This window comes from Amaranthus tricolor, chromosome 8, assembly GCF_026212465.1.
Source record: "Amaranthus tricolor cultivar Red isolate AtriRed21 chromosome 8, ASM2621246v1, whole genome shotgun sequence".
NCBI lineage: Eukaryota > Viridiplantae > Streptophyta > Magnoliopsida > Caryophyllales > Amaranthaceae > Amaranthus > Amaranthus tricolor.
Window position 1 is genome coordinate 17311844 of NC_080054.1, and position 27369 is coordinate 17339212.

At 30.6% G+C, this 27369-nt stretch overlaps 2 protein-coding genes, 1 non-coding gene and 1 pseudogene across 3 annotated transcripts; 3 read left to right on the forward strand and 1 right to left on the reverse strand.

Annotated features, from left to right (window-relative positions):
* Positions 1-225: 225 nt before the first annotated feature.
* LOC130821603 (uncharacterized) lies at positions 226-2552 on the forward strand (annotated as a pseudogene).
* A 5706-nt stretch (positions 2553-8258) lies between these two features.
* LOC130821604 (uncharacterized) lies at positions 8259-13288 on the forward strand. Its single transcript, XM_057687392.1, has 3 exons — positions 8259-8372; positions 10670-10924; positions 12992-13288. The coding sequence occupies exons 1-3, from the start codon at positions 8259-8261 to the stop codon at positions 13286-13288; spliced, it is 666 nt and encodes a 221-aa protein (XP_057543375.1).
* LOC130822977 (U5 spliceosomal RNA) lies at positions 11553-11668 on the reverse strand. Its single transcript, XR_009046471.1, has one exon. It is a non-coding gene; the product is annotated as a U5 spliceosomal RNA (small nuclear RNA).
* Positions 13289-20403: 7115 nt separating the features above from the next.
* Positions 20404-24196, forward strand: LOC130820304 (cytochrome P450 84A1-like). The gene is made up of 2 exons (XM_057685624.1): positions 20404-21525; positions 23327-24196. Exons 1-2 carry the CDS (start codon positions 20581-20583, stop codon positions 23948-23950), a joined length of 1569 nt encoding a protein of 522 aa, XP_057541607.1. The 5' UTR covers positions 20404-20580; the 3' UTR covers positions 23951-24196.
* Positions 24197-27369: the final 3173 nt, after the last annotated feature.

A 27369-nucleotide genomic window follows, 5' to 3' on the forward strand; every position in this document is an offset into this window, starting at 1 on the left:
CCATCTCAACAGCTACCTAATAATAATGATGAAGCCCCTATACCTTCAAAGAAAAGTTGAGATTTGATTGAAGATATTGCTCTCATATGTTCAGTCATGAACACAAGTACAGATCCAATTGTGAGCACCAACCAAAAGATAAGAGTGAGGTGGCAGAAAGTTAAGGAAGCTTATGAAGCAGCGAGGATGGAACGACCCCATCTGATCCCATGAAGAACCGCCGACATGCTTAAATGTCGTTGGGGTAGAGTTGCTCCAACATGTTTGAAGTGGTCTGGAAGTTATGATGAGGCTCTTCGGAGGAAGAAGAGCGGCACGACAAACGAAAATGTGCTTAAAGAAGCGCATTTAGTCCATCAAAGAAAATACGGTAACTTTAACTTGATTGAGTAATGGAAAATTTTAAGAAAGTATAACAAGTGGAAGCAAGTGGTAAAAACTATTCAAAAAAAAACAATTGGATCAACAACCAACTGGTGATGTTAGTAGTAAAAGTAGTGGGAAAAGATTAAGGACGGAAGAAGATTCTGAAACTCCAACAAGTGAACCTCAAGGAGGATCATCCACTCGCCCCGAGGGTGTGAAGAAGGCTAAGGCTCTCATGACTGGGAAGATGGTTGCAGATCAATCAATTCAAGCTTTGAGTGCATTTAGAGAGTCTTCGACTTAATTCAGAAATAATGAAAGAGAAGACAGAACTTCAAAAACAAAAGAAGCCCAAAAACAAAAACAACTTCAACTGGAAGAATATCGAATGAATTGAGAGATCTATGAATCATTAAGCAAAAAGGAAACTCTTCAGCCATGGGAAGCTGATATGATGGTTCAACTTGGACAATACCTTCAGAATTACAATCGTCAGTAGATATTTTAATTATGTAATGTCTTAATTATGTTTTAATTATGTATTGTTTTTAATGATGGTTTAATTATGTTATGTTGAAAAATGATGTTTAATTATCTAATGTCTTAAAAAGATGTTTTAATTATGTAAGGTTTTCATGCATTATTCTTCTCATTTCTATCATCTTTTAGCATGCATTAGTCTTTTCCTTTCCATCACCTTTTGGCAAGCATTAGTATTTAGTCTTCTCATTTCCATCACCTTTTTGACATGCATTAGTCTTTTCCTTTCCATCACCTTTTGGCATGCATAATATTATATATATATATACACATCCAAATTCAATTGGATGTATAACTTCAAAATGAGCTTTTCTAAGTTCAAATTTGCCTCAACCACTTCAAGTTCTTCATCTTCTGATGAAGAGAATGAACTAATACATAATATGGTTGATTATGCCTTTCAATACGCAATTCCTCCCATTATTTCAACACTACAACCAAGGTTGAGAACAAAAAAAAATGTCGAATTCAAAGAGACCATTCAAAAGGTCATTCCCAACTATTTAATGATTATTTTGCTGAAAATCCTACATATTCTTCTCGATTGTTTCGACGTAGGTTTAGGATGAGGAAACATGTATTTTTACGGATAATGGAAGTTGTCTCCAACAACGATCCCTGGTTCACTACCAACATTGATGCAACTGGTAGAAAAAGGTCTAAGTGCTTTACAAAAGTGTACCGCAGCTCTTCGTATGCTAGCATACGGGGTGGCTGCTGATCAAGTTGATGAGTATCTCTGAATTAGCGAAAGCACAGCACGAAAAGCACTCACTCATTTCACAAAGGAAATAATCAACCAATTTGGGTAACATTATTTGAGAAAACCAACACCACAAGATTTGACGAGATTATTAGCCTTTAGTGAAGAACGAGGATTCCCTGGCATGATTGGTAGTGTTGATTGCATGCATTGAGAGTGGAAGAATTGCCCAGCAGCATGGAAAGGGCAATATCAAGGCCGAGCTGGTGTTGCAACATTAATTCTTGAAGCTGTCGCCGATCATGACCTATGGATATGGCATGCCTTTTTTGGGATGACAGGTTTATATAATGATCTCAACGTGCTATATCGATCACCTCTTTTAGTTGATTTGTTTGAAGGAAGGGCACCACCTGTCAATTTCACGGTGAATGGAAATCAATACGGCATGGCTTACTATCTCACTGATGGCATTTATCCTAAATGGGCTACTTTTATTCAGTCTATTACTGAACCGCAAATAGCAAAAGCAAGGTTATTTGCCCAACATCAAGAAGCAGCAAGAAAGGATGTGGAGCGGGCATTTGGGGTGTTGCAAGCTCGATTTGCAATAATTAGAAAACCCTCACTTGTTTATGATGAAGAACGACTCTCTGATATAATTATTTCTTGTATAATTATGCATAATATGATAGTGGAAGATGAAAGAGATACATATACACACTATGCTGATGGTAGAGAGTTCATGGGAGATCGCCCAAAAGGTCAATCAGAAGGTACAAGTGGATTAAATGATGACTTTAAGTATTACACAGATAGAATTGTTGATATCAATCGATACTTGGCAAATAAGGATGATGTTGAAGATCGACAAACACATTTATCCTTAAAAGATGACTTGGTTGAAAATATCTGGCAAAAGTTTGGAGAGAACCGCAATTAATGTATCATTTAAAATTTTAGTTTTTTAATTTGTGTATTTATTTTATGTTGAAGTTAACGAATTTTTCTTAAATATTAAAAAATATTTATTAAAAATTATATTTATATTTATATTTATTAAAAAATATTATTTTTATTAAAAGAATAATTTTTTTTAATTATAAAATAGTAGATCTATTTTAATCAAATAAAAAATTATATTAACTTTGTACATGAAAATATTATTATAAAAAAATAAAGATAAATGTTAGATAAATTAAGGGAGAGAAATTATGGTAGGGTAGAAAAAAAGTAAGAAAGAGAGGATGATGACCTTTTAAAAGAGGTCATTGTTAATAAAATTAGATTGAAAGATGAAATTTTAGAAGAGAGAAAAATTGTAAAATAGTAAGATGACCTTTTTTGAGTCATGAGTAAGGATGCTCTAACAATCTAATTTTCAACGTAATTTTTCAATTTTATAATTTAAAGATGCAGATGTTTTATAATAAATTTAATAACTAAAGTTTAAAGATGCGAAGTGTAGTGAGTCGATAAAAGAAGAGTATGTAATAATGTGAATTGAAAAGCAAAAAGTAGAAAAAAACAAATAATGTATGATTTCCACTTGTTACTTGCTTGATGGGGATTTCTAACCTTGCGGAAAGCGGCGCAATAATATTCATCAATAGTAATTTGTTGTAAGATATTTCTCTTGCAAATAGCAAATTAAAGAAATTGATTTTTAATTATATTTAAGATTATGATTAGATCATTAACAACATCTTATTAACAACTTGTTAATGACGTTTCTATGATGTGTTACCTACGCATGTCAAGGTTTTATTTTGCAGATTAATGCTCTTAAATAACTTACCTTAGGTACTAAGTGTAATCATGATTTTCAAGATTAAATATCACTTGTTTTTAATTATTTGTTTAAAGATATTTTTAGTGGGCTAAGTTCTTCATCATCATTTTCTTTATTAATTAATCATTATAGAAACTCATTTAATGTTCAACGTTCTCATCATCATACACAATGTATTCCGTCCATAGAAAATTATGGTCAGGGTCTGGGAAGGAAAGGATGGCGGTAATTCATGCCCATAAAGGAGAGCGTGACCAAAGACTCACTCGACTCGAGAAAAAATAAGAAAAGGTTCTTCAGCGGCTAGAGCTGAGTGAGGCTGAAGGTAACTTCGCAGGCTAGCATTGTATCGCCCAAGCGTGACCCTTAAACATAAAATAAAGACAAATACAATGCAAATATAAATAAAATAAAGTTAAAGTAACAATTAAAAAAGAAAATAATAATAATAATAATAATAATAATAATAATAATAATTGAACGAGTAAAAGCCATAAAATAAAGTTAATGTACAAAGTTGTGCATAACGTAATTGGGATAATACTTAAAATTCGGGGGCGAATCTGGGTCGTGCGAGGTGCCCAACCGCACAGGACCCTGAACCTAAAGTTCCTCATATTAAAAAATTATATTAAAATAACATACTACTGTAGTAGAGTATTTAGTAAGAGTTTTATTTAATATACCAATGGTCATATGTTTGAAAACTATTGATTACATTTTTTCTCTTTCTTTATCTCTTTTCAAAATAATTCTTTACCTTTCTAAATATTTTTTTCTTACCTCATTTAATGTTTACACATTCATCAAATATCAATTATCACTAACTTAATACATAAAAATAATCAACAATTTATTTTTAAATTTTTTCAATCCTTCAAATTTTTACTCTTTCGATTATTGATCATCAATCAATTACTATTTTTTCTCTTCCATTTTAACATTAAAGAAGAAAGTTTAATTTTAACAACTTTAATTTAAGTTTAAAAAAAATATGTTTTTTTAGTTTAATTATGAAGGGCCCCAATTTTAGAAATGTATGAAAAATAAACAGAGCCTTATTTGCTCCGCCCCTGTTAAGATCTTTAACTTGTATCTGAACACTCCCAACAATATATTTGATCAATTCTTTGGACGAAGGCTTCCGAATTGAACAATATGGGTAATATCTAATAAGTTTACAAGTAAATTTAACAAATACATTTAGAAATTCCAATGTCTTGCTTACACCCATAAAATATATCTCAATCGAGGTGTATAAATGATACAATTATACGTCTACCAATTATGTTTCAAGGACCATCAACAATACCTTGACGGGCCGTTTGGTTGATGGTAATGAAGTAATGGAAACGAAATGTTGTAATGGCAATAGTAATGAAGGAATGGATATGAGAATTGGTAATGAAGATTCTTTTGTTTGGTGAGCATGACTAAAGAATGGTAATAGAAAATAATATTCCATTAATTGCATTTGGTTGTTAGTAATAAAAAATGGTAATGACTCTTAATTTCATTATTGTATATTTGTATCTAAAAGTATTATTGTATCTAAATTATTCTATCTAATGATTTTTTTTTAATAATAATATTTTTTTGGATAATTACATACATTACTTTTTTTTCTTCATTATTTTTTTTCTTCAGCTCGAAACATTACCTTATTTTATTACCACAGTAATACTTCATTACCATTACAGCCTAATACCATTGTTTGGTGGTAATAAAAATGGCCCTTTTTGGTAATTTCATTAACTTATTTTATTACCATCCATTACCATTGAAGGCATCCAAACAACTAAATTTTTTATTACTTAATTTTATTACCATTACCGCCCTCTAATACTATGTATCAAACGGGCCGTGACAGTTAACATATTTGTTAGTCCATCCTTCGTATGAATTATAAGTCTTTGATACAAAGTGTATAAAAATGATAGTGGTTGATGAGAACTGAGAATTGTATTGACTAATAATAAATATTTAATAGTGGATTAAAGAAATACTATATATATGTATTAGATGAAGATCAAAACCCAGTTTCAACAAATCAAACAATACCCTTTTCTCTCAAACAATTGCACAAAATAATTATATAGGGCGATAACCTTGACTCCTTTTATTTTCCTAAGAACTTACTTCATCTGTTCTTTTGTTATCTCCTTGCAATGATCATTTTCATGATGACCTTGTAAGTTGGTAGTTTGTCTTCTTACGGCCCGTTTGGTAGGTGGTAATAAACGATGGTAATGGGAATGAAAGTTAGTATAGTTTTATATGAAAATATCTTGACTACCTTGATGGCCATGTTTGTCCAACTTTAATCATTTCTCATTTTTTTCATAAAACTCATTTCAATGCATTTTCATTAAGAGATGTGGTATTAGGTGGTAATGGAAATTTATAAACAAATAACTTTTTTGTGATCAAAGTTTCATCACCATGAAAACGACATGAAACTTTTGATGAAATTTTACACTATAAATCATTCTCATTACCACTCACTAAGCAAATGGCTTGTTAACTCCTATAGGCCCATAGGTTCATTGAACTGTTGTGAAAAATATGCTTGCCATCTTGTTTTTATATTTTCATGCCTCAACCAAACTCATTCATCCACATCCTTAATGTATTTAACTACCTATACATGTCATCCTAATTCTAAGCTTTGTAAGATTATAATTACACCTCTCTCCCTGTTTTATGTCCACCTTATTATAAAGTCCTGATATGCTAAACTTTGCATCACCGCCTTGTTTTCCATTCTTCTAACTTCTTTATAACTCTCTTTCTTCAGTAGCTGATCTTTCTCATTTGGACAAACCATGAGCAACTTAAAACTTGTATGTTAATCCTTTATCTTATTCTTTCACCTCTTCATCCAACACTACGATTCCTTATATGTCTTTGTATTTCCGTCGAAACCCTTAGAGTTATTTGCACAATGTGTCTGATGAATTTAGTCATATTACTTTTATACATTTGACTTTGAATTTTTAATTCCTTTCGAAATCCTACTAAATTGATCTTGTTTAACATTATTGACTTTATTGTGATTGTTTCTCTTTTTAGAATTCCCTACAAAAGGTTTTCCTAAACTCTTTTTTTTCTAAACTACTTTTTTCAGTAGAACCTTATAATCCTTGCAAGTAAATTGTTCCCTTTTACGTACATAATCTGTTTGAATTGCATTCCCTCCACCAACATCAAACACTTAATGTGAACATGTTAACACTCCTACTCCTCACCGTACCACTTGTACCTGCATTACACCCAATTACTCCCCTTATAACTAACTCACAATAGATGTTTGCTGCTCTCACCAATTTTCTGTTACACGGTTACCAGCTCCTCATATGCCACCTTAGGTAATTTCTTGTATCATTAGTTAGTAGTATATATAGCTCATGTACTTTGTACTTTCTGCATGGTATTCTTGCTGCAATATTCACACAATGAATAAACTCTTTCTTTGCTCTTCTTCTTGATCTTCATTGAAGATCTTATCATGGTATCAGAGCAGGCTCTGATTCTGCCATTTTTTTACTAAAATTCTCCAAACCTTTCATCCTATAATCTTCTGTTTCTTCCATATTGTTTCTCCTTCTTTTACGTTTTCAATGGTGAACAATCAAACTAATCCCACAGTTTTAGATCAAACACAAAATCCTGGTAGCATTTATTACCTTCATCCTTCGGATCATTCCACGATAAAGATGGTTACAAAACCCTTTAATGGAGTAGATTTTTGCTGATTGGAAGATATCTTTGATCATAGGTCTTGTTTCTAAGAACAAAAGGACTTTCGTTGATGGATCCCCAGAGAAACCAAATGCAAATTCATCAAACTATAAGGCATGGGAGAGATGCAACACAATGCTTATAGGATGAATTATGACCTCTCTTGAACGTTCAGTTGCTAAAAGCGTAATGTATTACAACACAGCAAGGGATATTTGGTTGAATTTGGAGGAACGATTTGGTCAGTCATCTTCCACTCAACTCTACCATGTACAACAAGATCCAGCAGCTCTTACACAAGGAGGACATAGTATTGTTGAGTACTACGTAAAGGCTAAAGCCTTATGGAATGACATTGACAACATTGATCCGTTATCAATCTGCACTTGTAATGGATGTTCATGTGACACAACAAAAAGGAACCTCAAACAATTGCAGAATCACAGAATCATCAATTTCCTCATGCATCTTGATGAACAATTTTCTCAGATTCGCACTAATATCCTTATAATGGATGAATTGCCTACTCATTCTCAAGTCTACAAGCTCTTAATGCAAGAACAAAGGCACAATGAAGTTATTAGTGTTGTTCAACATTTCAAGGAATATATGGCTTTTCTTGCTGATAAACGCAAATTTAATCAAAATTATTCTCACAAGAATCCCTCTGGAGGCAAAAGAAACAATTACTTTTGCAATCACTGCAAAATTTCTGGTCATTCTCTTGAAAGGTGCTTCAAGATTTATGAATATCCACCATCCAACAAATCTTCACAATACAAACGACCTGCAACAAATGTTACTGTTAAGCATAGTGAAGAAACTGAGCAGAAGATGGATGTAGACAATTCAGCTTTTCAACTGCGCTATACAATACCTTACTCATGCTCCTTGGCAAGAAAGAGACCACCAACAACAAAGACTCTCTTCCCTCAGAAGAATCATACCTAGTAGGTACCTCATGTCATGCATCTTATTTGCTCAAACCTCACTGGATAATTGATAATGGTGCAACCGACCACATATGCAACACTATCAATTTTGCTTACTAATGTGATGCACATTGCTGGTTGAAATTATCATATTGTCATACCAAATGGAAATACTTTGAAGGTTATGCATATTGGTGATATACGGTTGTCTAAAAATATCTTACTTAAGGATGTCTTATTTGTTCCAGAGATAAAATTCAATCTCATCTCTGTGAACACATTGATTTCTGATAATAAGGTTTCCATGTTGTTCACTACTAATGAGTGTTATGTCTAGGACCTTTTGACAAAAGAGTGATCGGGACTTTACGTCCTTCATTATTAATACCGCAAGTGCACGGCGTTGCTTAGTACGTCGGCAAGTACGGGTCGAATCCACAAGGAGTGGGGGTTAATTTAATAATTTCTCGATCGATTAGTGTATTAAAAAACGTATAATATGATGTTTGGAGATGGAAATAATTAAAGCTAGCAATTTAAGAATACTTAATGAAAATAAAGAATAAAAGTAAATAAGGATACGATGAACTAAATCAAGGATAAAATTATGAATAAGCTAAGAGGCATAGGCTAGGCTTTCTCACCAAAGTAGTGTTTACTAAACTTTAACCTAAGGTCACGGATGTTTTGTTATGGGGAAGAACGTATCATAAGTACTAATGTTTTCTCTCGAGCAACAAAAGCTTCCTAAACATACTCAACTACCTCTTCTCATAGAACTAAGCAAAATTAAAGACATGAAGCACACATTCAACATTTCCAATCAAAGCATCTACTTATTCTCATGGAGATGTCTTAACTTTTAAGCATAGATTACCGTTAAAAATCGACTCTTATCTTCAATTCAACGACACTACAAGATGATAGCAAAATTAATCTTAAACCGTAAACAACACAACCAAGCCAAAGGTAAAGAAAGCAATTCAAACTACATACATGGTGATGATGCCTAGCCTTAGCCAAAACAAACTACTAACTCATACTCATATTGAAATTTTAGATTGCAAACAAGCCAAGAATCATAGATGAATAAATTAAACTAGAGTATCCTAAAGAGATGAGTGCAATATAAGTTGAAGAACTACAAGCGTGAATATATGAAACTAAAGGCAAACAATCAAAGATGACTAAGTGACATGAATTGAAAATAATATAAGCAAAGATAGAAGTTACTCTTTTAGGTTCAATCTAAGGATGAACAAGATGATTTGATGATTCAAAGTAATACCTTCCAGAAGCTTCAATAATAATATATCAATGGTTGAAGAATCCAAGTTGCAAAATAATACAATAAAGGATAAAGTTAAGATTGTATTTGGAAAGTGAAAGTACTTAATTGAATTGAAAGGAAAATTATGCTAACACTAATTCTTAATTGAAATGAAGCAAAGCTATGAAGAATACATAGAAATTACTCAAAATGAAAGGTGAAAACTTAGATGCCTTGCTCTATCTTCCACTTCTCTATTTATAAGCTTCAAAAACAAGTGCGGGGGGGGGGGGGGGGGGGGGGGGGGGGTTGCCACCCCTAATGGATAGGGTAGGGTGGCTGGTAGTTTTGGCAGCAACAATTAGAAGCAACAAATGTAATTGGACCTCGAATGATATTTAAAAAGATCGCAAAAGCTATTGCTGTCCATCTCGCTCGACCCGAACGGAGCCCGCTCGACTAGTCGAGCCACCATCAAGTCCACCACCAGAAACAAAAAAATTGGACAGAATGTGAAACTCAACTCCACTTGACCCGAGCCATCTTGCTCGACCAGTCGAGCGGATGTCCTGTACTCCTAAATTGAATCCTGCTAATGATCAGAAGCTACTGGAAGTTTGAATGCACTTCGCTCGACCCGAGCCAACCTTGCTCGGCTGGTCGAGCGACCTTCAGGAATGTGAAACTCAGCTTTTGATCTCTAGTAATGCTCTTGGACTGCCCGAGCTACCTTGGCTCGAGCTCATTCTAGTCGAGTGGGTCTACTTTGGCTTCTTTTTGGCTTGTTCTTATGGCTTGACTCATGACGTTTCACTTCTTTGAGCCCTCGGTGTTTAGGTGAGCAATGTATGCAACCAAAGGGGCTAGTTTGTGCTCGGTATTGATGATTAGATCCTGAGATGAAATAAAACACCGAAGTAACAAAACAAGCGTAAAATTCAATAAAAAAATGCAATAACATGTAGTTTCCTCACGCTAAACAAGCCATTAATTTAATGGGTGATGATCCCTCTCTTATTCAACAACTCAAACAACATCTTCATCAAGTGTTTAATATTAAAGATCTTGGCATTTTGAGTTTCTTCCTTAGTATAGAGGTGTCTCAAAAAAAAGTTAACTACTAAATTGGTCCAAGATTCTGGCGTCCCTCTTCTTAAGCGAGAAATTATTCCTCTTCCTATCAACCTTAAACTTCATCAATCAGATTCTCCTTTATTTTCTGATCCAACCTTATGTCGAAGCTTAGTAGGCAAACTTAATTTTTTTTAAGTTATACAAGACCGAACTTGTTCTATTCTGTGTAGACTCTCAGCCAATATATGCAGAAACCCACTGAATTACACTTCCAAGCTCTCCAACATACTCTTACTTATGTGGCGCATATTGCTGGCCAAGGTATCCTACTTAATGGTTCTAATCAATTACATCTTCAGGCTTTTTCAGAATCTGATTGGACCGCCTGTTTAGACTCACGACACTCCGTTATTGCGTATATTCTTGTTCTTGGTAATTCCCCCATTAGCTGGAAGTCCAAGAAGCAGACTACCGTTTCCAACTTTTCCTCTGAGGAAGAATCAGAGGTGTTCATTCGGTTGATCGGGTCGGTTTCGGACGGGTGTTATTCGGTTCTGTTGCATTTCGGATCGGTTATTTTTCGGCTGTGTGTTACAACGGGTCACACTCGGGTCGAGTCGGTTAGTCATGGTTCGGTTAGAGATCGGTTATTCAAGCTATCGGGTTAGCATCAGTTCGGTGTCAGTTGAAGTTCGTGTCGAGTGTCAATCGGTCTCGGGTTGTCATCGATTACTAATTGGTTCGGTTTTTTCGGGTACAGATCGGGTTCGAGCTTTATTTTTCGAGTAGTTATCGGTTACGGATAACTATTGATCGGGTCAATATCAAAATAAGTTAATAGTCAGGTTTTTAATTGATGTATGCTCATTTACTTACAAAAAATAATTACCGATTGTTTTATCAGATATAACAGATAGGGGTGTCAAACAGGTCGGGTTGGGTCATTTTCAGGTTCGGATCATATAAAAATGGGTCAATAAACCCTTAACTTGAACCTGACCCATTTAATTGATGGGTCAAAAATTGAAACCCCGACCTGATCTGTAGCAGATCGGATCAACCTGCTAATGACCAATTTAACCTACTTTTTTTTTAGGTCATTAAATTCATATATTTCAGGTCATTTGACCCATTTAACCTTAATTAAAGGCTTCATCCAAAAATAAACGTATGCCACTTAATGCAGCGAGCACACGGTATTCTTTAGTAAAAGGCAAAAGAATAGTTCGTTTTGTGCTCACGGCGTGACTGCGTAAGTTGGTATGAGATCTGTGGAAGTGATTTAAAGGATTTTTCTTTTATTAGTATCTTTCATAGCCGATGTGGGACAACTTCCTTTGTTATTGAAAGTCATCTTCAGCTGACAAATCCCACTGACAACTTCCTTTGTTATTGAAAGTCATCTTCAGCTGACAAATCCCTCAATACATGGTAATTGGTATTATCTTAGTTTTACGAAGTATTTGGCAAATGTTGATCCGTCTTAAATTTAATAAATGGGTTAAACAGGTTTTTTCCGGGTTTAAATATTCAACCTGAACCTAACCCATTTAATAAACAGATCAGGTCGGGTTGACCCATTTAATTAATTGGGTCAAAAATCTAAACCCAAACCCGCTAATTTCGAGTCGGTTTCAGATCAGGTTAGCAGGTCGGGTCAGCTTTTGCCAGCCCTAATATTAGGCAGATCAATTTATTTCAATTAGTTTATATATATATATATATATATATATATATATATATATATATATATATATATATATATATATATATATATATATATATATATATATATATATATATATATATATATATATATATATATATATATATATATATATATATATATATATATATATATATATATATATATATATATATATATATATATATTCTATATGCAATCTCTTCTGTATAGAACTTGTGTTCTTCCTTTTTCCGTATTATTAGAAAACTGAAATTGGACTTAATTTTCTAAAATTAGGTGAAAATTTGATTCGGATTTATAACAGTTCGATTTACAATCGGTTCGGGTTTGTATCAGTTCGGGTTAAAAACAGTTCGATCTTAATCGGTTTTAGTCAGGTTACATTCGGTTACGTGCATAATTCGGGTCGGATTTGACTCGGGTCGATCACTGTTCAGTTCGGGTAACATCGGTTAAGGTTTATATGTCGGTTATAAAATTCGGTTGCAGTTCGAGTTCGATTTTGCCCTTTTCGGTTATCAAACGGTTCTAGTGAAGTATCGGTTCGGGTATTTGCGGTTCGGTAAACCTAAAAAACTTCCATTTTTTCGGGTCGAATAATTTTCGATTTCGGGTCGGATTTGTTTTGAACAGCTCTAGGAAGAATATTGTGCCCTTTCCTCCGCTGCATCTAAAATAACATGGCTTGGTCGTTTTTGAAGATTTCAATATCACCAATCTTAAGCCTGTCACCTTTTTTGTGATAACCAGTCCTCTATCCATCTTACTCATTATCCTATCCAACATGAACGCACGAAACATATAGCTATTGACTGCCATTTTCACATGTGAGAAAGTCCTTGAAGGACTGATTCATCTAACCTAGCTTCCTACTAAAGAACAACTTGCTGACTTGCTCACCAAATCCCTACCTTCTACTCAGTTGCTTCCCTTATTGTCCAAGCTTGGTGTGATTAATATCACCTCAAGCTTGAGGGGGATGTTATCACTCCTACTCCTCACCATACCACCTGTACATGCATTACACCCAATTACTCCCTTCATAAGAAACTCACAACAGATGTCTGCTGCTCTCACCAACATTCTGTTACTCGGTTATCAGCTTCTCATATGCCACCTTAGGTCATTTCTTGTATCATTAATCAGTAGTATATATAGCTGATGTACGTTGTACTTTTTGCATGGCATTGTTGCTGTAATATTCACACAATGAATAAAATGTTTCTTTACTCTTCTTCTTGATCTTCATTGAAGATCTCAGAACACACAACAGTTAATATTTGTAGTTAGGGATGGACATATGTCAGATTTGGGTTATGTCCAGTAAAACCCAGAGTCAGACCCTAATTTTTTTTTTATTAAATCTAGACTCGAACCCAAAATAAGGTCTTAAATTTTTAGACCCAGGTCTAGATTCTTAGTATCTGATGGGTCAAGGGTTAGGATTTGAGTCCAAATAAATAATAATTTTTTTTCTGAAAAAAGCTTTTAATGTGTTCTACAATTTCTTCCATTCATACAATAATATTTAAACATTTTAACTAACAACGATCTTCTAATATTTTATGCTAATTGAGCGACAAAATATATGAACCTTTCCAACATTGAAGTTCTTATAAAGAAATTATTTTAATCAGGTCTTTCAATTTTTAAAGTATTGACACAAAGACGAGCTTTCATATTTTAGACAAAGAATGTTTTAAAATATAACAAAATTCCAATTCACACAGTTAAAAATACATAAGAACTAATATATATTTTTAAAAAAAAATAGATACAAAAGGGTCTATAGATAAAATCTGAGTCTAAAAAACATAGATATGAATCCGAATCCGAACCATAAAGTTATTCGCCCATATCTGTTTCAAATCTTTAAGATCCAAAAATAAGTGGACCTAGATCCTTATATTAAATTTGACTTTGGTCTACACCCTACATCTATCTCTATTCGTACTAGATGGATCATATTGTGCTAGCCTAATTATAAATAATGAAATTGGAACTTTATTTTGATTGTTCAATTATTTATATAGACCTAAGAAGTCAATTTCATTCAAAATAATTATTTGAGCCCATCATTTTCACATAGATAATAAGTAATTAAAAATACACGGATTTTCTAATTTAAGGTTAATTATCCAAACTTGTCACTCACTTTTAGATCAAATGATCTAAATGTGGCACTCTTATGATTCATTAGTCTATGGGTGATATTGGCTTAATTGGACTACATTCTTCAAACTTTATATAATTTCCATATTTTGATTATTTAGCTCTAGCGTTGATTTTTAATTAACTTCTTTACTTCATATTCCGTACTATTTATTTTACTTAGTTTTGTTTACTTTTTATCATTATTTATTAATTACTTTTAATTTGTATTTTATTCTTAATTTATAAGTTAAAATATAGTCAAGTCGAATCTTCTTTTATTCATCTCAATGCAAGGATTATTAATATCAACTTTTCATAATTTTTAATTATGCATATTTATAGATATTTTAACAGTTAAAATGTTACCTCGGTTAATTTAATGATTGAACCATTTTAATACAACTCTAATTGTTTAAATTTTGTCAATTTAATTTACTCCAAATTTATTACTTAAGCAATGACAAAAATCCACTCATAATATTTTGTAAAATAATTCCAATCTTGTGCTTTATCAATCATATGAGAAGAGGCTAATTTTACTTTTTCAATACCAATATATTACCCAAACAACAGGTAGTGGCATCTATTTAGAGTGAGATTTGAGGGGTTTCGGATGTATATAATATTATCCTAATTAGTGATATTACTAATAAAAAATTATTTTTAATTAATCCTAATAATAAATATAATGTGCAACATCATATAAATAAAAAATAACCATTTTTCTCGTTAATGATTAGAAATATTGTGCAATGAGACACTACCCGTTCTATTCCAATATTTTGTTTCACTAATTACTTGTTTGAGTTATTTCTTTTATTTGTGCCATTTTTCTATTTTAGAAAGGTTTATGGACAATTTACGTATTAATGATAGTAAACAGTTATTTATATTTATATCAATATTTTATCAATACAGAAACCCTATATGATATATTTCACTTTCTTTTTTATTTTATATTTTTATTAATATTGTATAAATATAAGGACCCAAAGAACAAATTATCTATCATGGTTGTTAGAATCGGGATTCTACGTAGGATCATTAAGGGGTAGGCTCAAAATCGGTAAAATAAATACACTTTGGATAGCTAATTATCAATTATATTTGCTCTTTTTTAAGTTTTAAGGTGTAATAAAAACTTATTTGACTTCATCTATTAAGTTTTGAAAAAGAATACTTTTAATAATCATTGTTTGAATTGCGAATGAGGAAAAACTTGCATATTATATAACTATTTAGATATATACATATTTTAAGTGACATCTGAAATATATGAAATTTTTTACCATTGAAACAACCTTTGTAGGATTGAATATTTAGATTTTAGGATCGCAGAATCGTGTTATAATTTGACCACCTAAATTATGTAGCCACGATGGATTGAACGATTCTATCAACATTAAGATCCTACTTACGATCCAAATCGATCGACTGTTTTTAAATCGTAGGATCATAAAATCGTAAATTTAGATGGTGATTCTAATAACCATACATGCTATCTATATTACTATTATACTCTTAGAAATATATTATATTTATTATAAGCACCTCCACTGCATGCAAACAAGATTGTACAAAATGAAAGTAAAAGATAATATTGAGACGGAGGATGTATTATAAAATAAAGCTTGAACTCCTTAATGAGGGGTTAAAACATAATATAAAATAAGCAATGGATAAACAACAAGAAAACTCAAAATAAATTAATACATATTTTGGAATTTTCATGAACTAATCAATTATCAAAAATGTGATCTCACCATGCATTTTAAACACAAAATAATAGCAAATAATTTATAATTTTATACGTCTTCAACAACGAAATTTTGTCCCGTGTAGGTAGGTAGAATTATGAACATCAGTTTTTACTTAATTTTTACTAATAAGACAGCCTTGTTGCAGTTAAATATAGTTAACAAATTAAATTAGTTGGAGTGGATATGAATTTATTCATTAGATAATTAATTAACTGGAGTTGATATGGATATACTACTAAAATAATTGATTTGTTGATCGATTAGTGACCAACTCATCCCTTTCATTATGAAATGAAATAGCAATTACACCTTATTAAATATTAATGATGCTTAACAATTTGATCTCTTAATTAACGAACACTATTCTAAAATATTTTCTTGTTTTGGATTTGTTAGACATATATAGCTTCATTATTGTTATCTTTGACCAACTAATAATTATTATAATAATTACTCCCTCTGTCCATATGTAAATGCACCGGTAAAATTTATTGGAATAAAGAATCAAATTGAAGAATAAGATAAAAAAAACAGGTGGGATGTTGGTAGAAATAAATTGTTAAGATGAAGAGAGTAATAAGATCATAAATAGAATGAGAATGAGAATATTACCAAAAATAAAAAAATGCAAAATAAATAATACAAACTAATATAAAAAATGATGCAGATATAAAGTGACATGGGAGTAATACTTGGGCATTATTTTATTTTTACTTTAGTTGGTTAAAGTAAAGATAACAATAATGAAGTTATATTTGGACAAGTATATGTATGATACACCCATGAAGCTAGGCATAAATGATAATGAAAATTAGTACAAAAATAAAAAAATAAATACAATTTTCAGAGCTATCTCAATTACAAAAGATAAGGGTCGAAGAAATAACATTTTGAGTTTAACGAAAATAAAGTATTAAGTAGGATAATTGGATAAATATGAGAATATTTATATCGATATTTTGATATTAATATGGTCGTGTCTGATATTGAGAGATATCCTAAAAATAGTATGTTTGATATCACAAAGTTGCAAACTCATTTTCAAACAATTTGGAAAATGAAAATAAAAGGATAAGTGGAGCTATTTTCAAAATGTGGTAGCTTAAATTGATTTTATAACCCTTGTGTTTTGAAACTTGAAACATGATCCTTAGTTAATTTGTATGCCTTACTTGTGTTTAGATATACGTATGCATCATGCATGTACGTGTATAAAGAGTATACTTGGTTGAGTAGTTTAATCTTTTCATGATATTAACTTTTTATAACTTTTAATTATATATAATTTAATATATAAATAATTAAAATAATATATTAAATTTTATAAAAAGTCAAATGCTTATTCAATGTTTTCAACTTGGAACAAGAGCTAATCCTTTTTAAATTAGGAAATTATTTGGTTTATTACGACTACTAATAATAATGAGTAGGTAGTGGTGTTGATGTTTTCAGGTTTTAGTGCTTTGTTTTTCAACTTGTAATTTATATAATGACTTTTTCACTGTTTTAATTATTTTTTTTTACTTTCTACATAATTATTCAAAAAAATAAAATTCATTTAGGGAAACTAAGATGATAAATTATGGGCTTTTACACAAATACTTACTTGAGACCGTTTTTATAAAAGACATCTCAAATTTGGGCCAACCCAATTTTTAAATTTAAAAAAACATAACTAAACTTTCTAAATAATATTTTTTAACTTCAATTTTCAGTTTTCCTTTTTCTCTTTCCTGACAAAACTACTCTTCTTCCTCTCTCAAATTCTATTGTTAATTATTCTCTATTTATCCTATTCAACATTTGCAAAACCATCAAAGTTATGTATTTATACTTCATCATTTTCGTTTTTAAAGCTTTCATTTTCATTTTTTTGGGTTGATCGTGTTATATATTAGTTGGATTTACAATTTTCTGAATTTTTTTAAATTAAGCTTCATCAATAGTGTAAATAGTGATGTTGAAGAAGACAACAATGTCTACTGTTCGAGGGAAATTCATAAAAGCAATTGTAGTTATAACATAATATATTGGGAATTATAACATAATATATTTGTAATTATAACATAATATATTTGGAGTTATAACATAATATAATTGGGTTTATAACAAAATATATAATTGCGGTTATAGCGTAATAGATTTGGGTTTATAGCAATATATATTTTGTGATATAATACTACAAAATTATATCATAATAATACAGGCAAATATATTATGTTATAAACATACTAAGTTTTAATTCCAAATATATTGAGTTATAACCCCAAATATATTATATTATAACTACAAATATATTATGTTATAATCCCAAATATATTATGTTACAACCCAAAATATATTATGTTATAACTCCAATTATATTATTTTAACTCCAAATCATAAAAATTAGCCATAATTGTCATCGTCAACATCACTGTTTTCCACTATTATTTTAAAAAGATGAAAAAATTTAATTTATTACTAAATGATGTTTTATTTTGCTTGGAAATAGGCAGTTAATCAGAAAACTTTTCATCTTCCAAAAAGAAAGCAGTTTTCTACATTTTAAAAAAAATAACAGTTTTTTTAAATTAAGATATTTACTAAAGAAGGAAAATGGGCTGGACTCTTAAGAGTCGTCTTTAAAAGACGGCCTCTTGTAACTTTTATATCTGATATGACCAATCTAAGTGTGGTAAGTGGTAAACACATATATAACTGATCCTCTATTATAAATTTGTATTCAATTTTCCAAATTAGATTCTTTTTAAATTAGAAATTCAAATTTTAGATTATTACCGAATAGTTTTATTATAAAATTTCAGATCAATGTCTAATTTCAATCACAGTCGAGGACGGTGGATTTTTATTAAAAATTTACTTCTATAAATCATCAAATTCCCTATTCGTTGGCGGCTACTATATGTTTAGCCCACTCTTTTGAGTCTTATCGGTTATCACATAGACACATACTAGTACATCTCAATTCTTCTTAGGTATGAGTAATTTTTTCGGAAATTCGACCTGATTGCATCGAATCAATAAAATAATTATTTAATAAAAAATCAAAAAAAAAAATATTGTTTTCAATATAATCATATAAAAGAATATTTTATACTCCCTTCGTTTTTTAATGTTCTTCCCGTTTAGAATATTTTATTTTGGAGAGAGAAATTTGATTAAGATTTTCAAGACATATATAGATGATAAAATACATCTATGTGAGATCTCGTTAGATTCGTCTTAATGTATATTTTTTATAATTTTTTATAATGCGTATTTAGAGATATTAAGGCTTAAAGTTTACTTTGAAAACTGTGCAAAAAGTAAATGGGAAGAACACTTGAAAATGAAAGGAGTATTATATTTCGACGAGAACACTAGAAAATACCTCCTTCTCAATAAAAGCTACCAAACAATTATTCATACATTGATCTCCTATTTTATTTCACATTTTTGTCTTCATGATATTCATTGCAATTAATAATTATTTTGAAATTATTTTTCCATGAATGCTACTATGATTTGGCAGCTATTAAAAAATTATATATCATTAATCAAAAATTATTAATTTAAACTTCTATAAAAAAATCCACTTTTTCAAAGTTTGTAATATAAATAAAAATTTGTGAGAATTAATTAATCAAGAACATACTTAAATAAATAACTAAACAATTATCAAGAACATATAAAACGTAACTTATTTAAAAAAACATAATAGTAATTGAAATTAATCAAGAATAATGATCAATTAATCAAGAAAATATATGCAATTTAACCAAAAAATAAATAGTAATTGCAATTAATTAAGATGTTGTTCGTGGATGTATTTATAGTTTGCAGTCAGAAGGACAGGTGTTGATATTTTAAAGCTTAGTTTGTAAGTGGATGCAAACAAATGTTAAAGAACTAATTATTATTTTGTTCAACTTATTCTATCATTTAAAAAACAAAAATGTTAAAAAGTACTTAATAAAAAAAAATTCTAAAAGGTATCTAATAAAAAAATTTATCAAAAAATACCTAATAAAATTTATTCTTTTCCAAAGGGTACTAAGTAACGTTTTCCTTCAGTTGACCGTTAAATATGACAATTGTCCAATCAAAATCGAAAATTCTTTTTCCTTATTTTCAATTTTTTTTCCAATTTAACTTCAATTTCAAGTAACTCAAATCAAAACACCCTATCTATTTAAGGAGTACATAATGGGATATTTTTCCAAAATATTGTGTTAACTTACAATTCTATCAATTCCTTGTGTGGGCCATTCGTAACAAAACTACCCTTAATACTAATATCTATCTCACCAACTAAATTGATCAAAATAATAATAAAATAATGAAAACATTCTCAATTTGATTAAAAATAACATATTACATTTTGTAATTTCTTCACATAGCAGCTACTACAAGCCACACATTAGTATATAACCCCTTTACTATCTTCCCTTCCTCCTTAGCAACATTTTAAGTTGCAAAAATCACACAACTTACACCAAAAAAAAAAAATTCAATAAAGAGAATTTTAGCAAATATTATATATTTTTTTTAAAAAAATATGAATAATCATCTAGTATCTATGTTGAAATTAGTCCAAAATGACCCATTAATCATGGTTATGTTGTTCATAGCACCTATGTTATTATTGGGAATCATTTCAAGGCTAAGGCGAAAACCATACCCACCGGGTCCAACGGGTCTACCCATCATTGGTAATATGATGATGATGGACCAACTAACCCACCGTGGGCTAGCCAAGTTAGCCCAACGTTATGGTGGGCTTTTCCACCTCAAAATGGGTTTTGTTCACATGATGGTAGTATCCAGCCCGGAAGAGGCTCGTCAAGTACTTCAAGTCCAAGACAATATCTTCTCAAACCGACCCGCTACTATTGCTATAAGTTACCTTACTTATGATCGGGCCGACATGGCTTTTGCCCATTATGGCCCGTTTTGGCGTCAAATGCGTAAACTTTGTGTTATGCGTCTATTTAGCCGTAAACGGGCCGAGTCATGGCAATCGGTCCGTGATGAGGTTGATTACATTGTCAAAACCCTAGCTAGTCGAACCGGGTCACCGGTTAACGTAGGTGAACATGTATTCAATCTTACTAAGAATATTATCTATCGGGCCGCCTTCGGGTCAAATTCTTCAGAAGGGCAAGATGAGTTTATTGCCATATTACAAGAGTTTTCAAAACTTTTTGGTGCGTTTAATATAGCGGATTTTATACCATATCTTACGTGGGTTGACCCGAATGGGCTCAATGATCGTCTCGCTAAGGCCCGGAGTGCGTTGGATGGGTTTATTGATAGGATTATTGATGATCATATTAGTAAAAAGAAGGGTATGAATGGACATGTAAAACAAGAAGATAAAGGTGAAGAAGATATGGTGGATGATTTGTTAAACTTTTATAGTGAGGAAGCTAAGGTAAATGAGTCTGAAGATTTGCAAAATGCTATCAACCTCACTAAGGATAATATCAAGGCCATCATCATGGTAAGTGCTATTATTATTATTATTTTTTTTTTTTGTTTTTCTGAATTCCAAAAAATAATTTTAGAAGTTACAAATTAATCTTTTATAGTTTTTAAAAACTACCATTTATAAATCATTTTTTATTAAAAATGATTTAAAGTTTGTTGTTTATTTGTAATACACTACCTTTGGACGACAAGTAGTGAAGATGACCTAATTGTAATCAAATCTTTGACCAATAGTTTTTCATAAAAATAAATTATGAATATAGCTAGTTTGACTATTTTGATATAATTATCATTAGTATTCAACAAAAAATAAAATAAATATATAATAAAAGTATATTGGCAAATAAGTACAGATTTAGTATAGTTTTCAAGAGTTCTAAAAGAATTTTAACGACTTTAAAACCTAAATTATGACAAAAAGAAAATCTTTGGATAACATTCTTTTATTTTAGATTTTTTGGGGGCCATGGCTAATGATGATAAAAAATGAATCCTAAATTATTTATTTCTAAAAATTATATATTTATAAAATGAAAATAAATCATTAAGCTAATTGCAATAACGTAAATTAAATAAAGTTCTTTCGAAAATTAAAGTGATAAAGATTTAAATGATAAATTGTACAATGTTGACCCTTAAAAATAATGGGTCTAGTGTACTAATTCGCACACCTTCTTATTGATCCTAGATATTACTTCTATACTATCTCTTACTTATATAGCTTTTTATTATTGCCTTTTCATGATTAGGTGATCACTACTCTATGCACAGTATATATCCTGAATTTTAACATTCAAAAAAAGTTAATATTTAATAATTTATTTTTATTAAGATGAACCATCAAACATAATTTCATTTAACTATATTTTAACTTATAAATTAAAAATAAAATATAAATTAAAAATAATTAATAAATTGTAACAATAACAAATAAGATACGTAGGCGGAGAGAGGGAGTATATGTTGATGAGCTATTATCAAAAAAATCCTCCATACATCATAGATGGAGCCACATATTGAGATACTTTTATTGGTTTACGTTTATTCATAGCCGTTTCTAAGGGTAGTTTTGAGGTGTAATTATCAAAAAAATCCTCCATATATTAGCTTATTTCCCTAGTTAATCACTTTTAGAATGTAAGTGATTACTTTAAGGTGATAAGTGATCGTTTTAGGACTTCACTTTGAGATTATAATTAGTTATCTTAAGATTATAAGTGATTATTTTAAGTTTATAAGTAATCAAATCACAATAATTGCTTTAAAAATCAGTTTTAATTTTGTAACCTTATCCATGGTTGATTTATTCTGATTTAAAATCAAAAATATCAAAGAATTGAATCCATTAATTAGTGACCCATCATCTTTACGTTATTGTCAAGACCACCCATCAGCTGTTACGTTATTGTCTAGACTTATATCAATAATCTTGTATTTGTATATGTATACATGTATAAGTTAAAAGGTTAATAATCCATAGCCACAATCTTACCAATCCTACTTTGTTAAAAGTAAAAATCCGCAAGAGGTCCATGTTGGCGTGGTTCAATTAAGGAATAAGTAGTTTATGAAAAATAGTAGTATTTTTTTTTTTTAATGTTCTAATATTATTAACAAATAACATGGGTTCTAATGTTGTATATAATTGTCCTTTCAAAAAAAAATCATGTATATAATTGTTAGAATTGTTTTGTTAATTAAATGTTAGATAAGTTCGTGATTGTTATTAGAATATCATTTTTAAGATATATTATTAAAATTTTAATAATTGTATTGTAATTTTGATCTAATTTGGGAGATTTTGAAATAAATAGGACGTCATGTTTGGTGGAACCGAGACAGTAGCATCAGCAATAGAATGGGCTATAACAGAATTAATGCGAAGCCCCGAGGACATGAAACGGGTCCAACAAGAACTTGCCGATGTTGTTGGTTTACATAGACGGGTCGATGAATCGGATCTTGATAAGCTCCAATTCTTCCGTTGTTGCATGAAGGAGACCCTACGCATGCACCCACCAATCCCACTCTTACTCCACGAAACATCTGAAGATGCAACAATCGGAGGGTACCACATTCCAAAACAGTCTCGGGTTATGATCAATGCATGGGCTATAGGTAGAGACCCGAATTCATGGTCGGATCCTGATACCTTCAAACCTTCAAGGTTTCTTAAAGAGGGTGTACCCGATTTTAAAGGGGGTAATTTCGAGTTCATACCATTCGGGTCGGGTAGAAGGTCTTGTCCGGGTATGGTACTCGGGTTATATGCACTTGAAATGTGTGTTGCTAATTTACTTCATTGTTTTACATGGGAATTACCGGATGGTATGAAACCTAAAGAACTTAGTACAGATGATATTTTTGGACTCACTGCACCACGAGCCACACGACTTATCGCGGTACCTAGTTCACGTTTATCATGCCTAATTAATTGATCATCATCATCATGATATGATCTTGATCATGATCTTATAAATGTCATGATTGATGAAAGAAAACGTAAGTTGTTTCACTCACAAGAACATTGCAATAAGGATTGAAGAGAGTAGTACGCATTTGATTTCATATTTGGTCTTCTATATGCATGTAATATTTTATTTTATGTTTTGACGGGTTGAAAAATGAATCACATATATATGTTATTTTGCAAACATAAATTTAAGGTCTGATTCAAATTCATTTAATAATTATACGTAAAAATATACGTTCTTTTATATTTTATTAAAATTGCTTTTAAAGTAAACGTATATAATTCTATAAATCACATATAAAATTAAAAACATAAATAAATTATAAAAAAAAACATAGGGTTTTATGTTTCTTATTAGAACTCTTTTTCCGAACTTTTCTTTTAAGCCTTAATCATGGTTTGTTAAGACGACTTCGACTTAACAAATGGAGTATAAAGCTCTTATTTTAGATTATTATGTCGAGACAAATAAATTAATACACACCTTTTAGATGTTAACTAATTTAATAATCAATGTACAAAACTAAAAAAATACCCACAACCTAAAACTAAACCGAATTTAACATATCTCTTTTTATAACTCTAAACGAAAATAACAAGCTTACAATAACTTCTCTTAAAAGAATTCTATTATTTTAATATATATGTTCGTATATAGATTCAAACTCTTAATCATAGGCACAAATGTTGGTAAGTAACACTATAAATAAATTACTATATTTGTTATGGGTTACATCTTGTTTAAAGTGACAATTACCAGAAGTTGACAATTAAGCTTATAAATATTGAGTGGGGAGCCAAATTTAACCAACCAATAATGAAAATATAAACCGAAGGAAATTAGTTGGGTCACTTAGATCAGACCAATTGTTGTGTATATTATCCACAATGGACTGACGTGGGTTAGTGTATAAATAAGATATTTACAAATTAATAATAGATCATAATTAGGTTTGCTACAATGACTTTCACCTTAATTTATCACCATCTAATTTTCCCTATAACTAAAAGACTAAGTAGTGGGTAGAGCATAACTCTATCAAAAAACAAAGCATTACTTTTTATCTCCATTATTTTTAATTATTATATTTAATATTAATACTATGTAAAAATTCAAAAAAAAAAAAACATTTCTTAAAAAATATTAACGGAAGAAATGAAAAAAAATAAAAAAAAATTTGAAAAGATAGAAAAGGGTAAGAAACAGGGGGGAAATATAAAAAAGTTACTTATTTGTCTAAGTGGAAAAATTATTAACGAAATTTATCTATTAAATTTCCCCTTCAAATTTGTTATTCAATCAAAGAAAACTGTATTTCTAGTTGCTTTTTTCTTTTTGTTTCAATTTTATTTAATCCAAACAAAGTATAGTTGTTATCAAGCGAATCCGTTAGCTAAATATGTTGCTTAATCTTGATGTTTTAATTTGATTAAGTCTTATTTAATTTATTTGTTGGAAATACATTACATTTGAGACAAGATTTCACGTCGATAAGATTTCACATCGATAAGATAATAATAATGGATTGTGGATTTGCATATATATTGGGTGAGTTAATCCTCCCACTACCATATGGTTTTGAGAAACAATAAATCCCACCAAGTATACTTGTAAGTCAATGCTCTTGACCCGTAGGTTAGTGGGCCTGAGCCCATGAGTGTCCCATGTCTTGTGTGCCACGGAGAGATTATGTGAAGAATTGTCATGGCTTAACATTATCTTTAGAAAATATAGATTAAAAATAAGTTTATGTTTAATAAGGGTAATACAATTATATAAATTGCTGGTAAAGGTTTATTGAAAGGTGTTTTAATCATGGCAAGATTTGTAAATTCCTCCTCCTTTTTCACTTTCCCATTTGATGAATCTAAATACTTACATTAAAGATAACACAAGGGAAAGAACATGACTTGTATTTTTAGTGATATAAAATTTAAAAGCAAGGTTCCAAGTTCAAATACATGCTCTCTTTTTTCTAATTTTTTAAGCTGTAAAATTAATGCTTCATTCACAGAATATTGCTCTAAATCTTATGGAGGTTAATCTTTTTTAAGCTGTAAAATAATGTTAATCCTACTCTTTTCCAAAATCCTACAATAGCCCAAATCAAATATGATGAAGATATGGCCAAAAGAGCCAAGTCATTAACATGTTTACATTCAGCCATGACTGGCGAAAATTTCACCACTATTATGGCTTGTTCTTCATCAAAAGAAGCACCGGACAAGCTAAAAGATGAGTATGAAGGCAATAGTAAGACCAAACTAATGCAAATACTAAATCTCAAAAGAGAATTTGAGATGATGTCCATGAAGAAGTCCGAAGGAGTTAAAGAATATGGGAGTCGGTTGATGTCCATTGTCAAGCAAATCAAGCTTCCTGGAGGAGATTTTCCGAGTCAAAGAGCGGTTGACAAACTATTGGTAACTCTCTCAAGTAAGTATGAACAAAGATTTCCTCTCTTGAGGATTCAAAAGATTTGTCTACATTATCCTTTGTTGAATTAATTAATGTTCTTCACGCCGTCGATCAAAGAATAAAAATGAGAGGAGAATATGAAGAAAATAAGGGAGAAGAAGCATTTTTTTAAAAAAATTCGAGCTTTAAGGGAAAAGGGAAAAACGTCTCATGCAACTATTGCAAGAAGATTGGGCATGGAGAAAACGATTGTTGGCATAAGAGAAAGCCACAATGTTATAAATGCAAGAGATTTGGGCATATAGCAAAGAAATGCAGGTTTCTAAACGATGGAGAAGAAAAAGCATCCACTGCACAAGTGGCCATTGAAGAAACACTCTTTTAGAGTATAAATGATGAGATGTACACCGTAAGTGGAGAGAAGGGCTCCAATTAATTAAGTGTTGGTGATGAAATGCATCAACATAAGTAATGATAATGAGAAGTGCATTATATGACTGGAAGAGAAGTGCTTCATTCATATTTTTTCATTTTCAGAAATTTTGAATCAAGGGGTTATGTTGGATTGATTCAAATTATGTTAGTTATTGTTAAAGTAGTGGTTAAGTATGTAGTTACAATTTAGGATTTTTTTTTTAATTTAGTGGAGTAAGTTATGGGATCATGGGATGAACTCCCTATTTTTATGGGTAGTTAGTTACTTAGTTTTCCTATTTAATAGGTACTTGTATTTTCATTTTTAATATATTGTAATGACAAAGTTAGTGTTAACAGTTAATAAGTCATTTTCTATCCAAATATTAATAGGTTTTTTGTCCGTTTTAATTTTGATAATTTAACTTAATATCATGTTGAAATGTTGAATTCGTTGTGTTTTTTAGCGTTTCTGATCATTCGAGCGTTTTTTTGTATTTACTGAGTTGGGTTCTAACAAATTGTGAATTAGAGATATTTTAATAATTGAT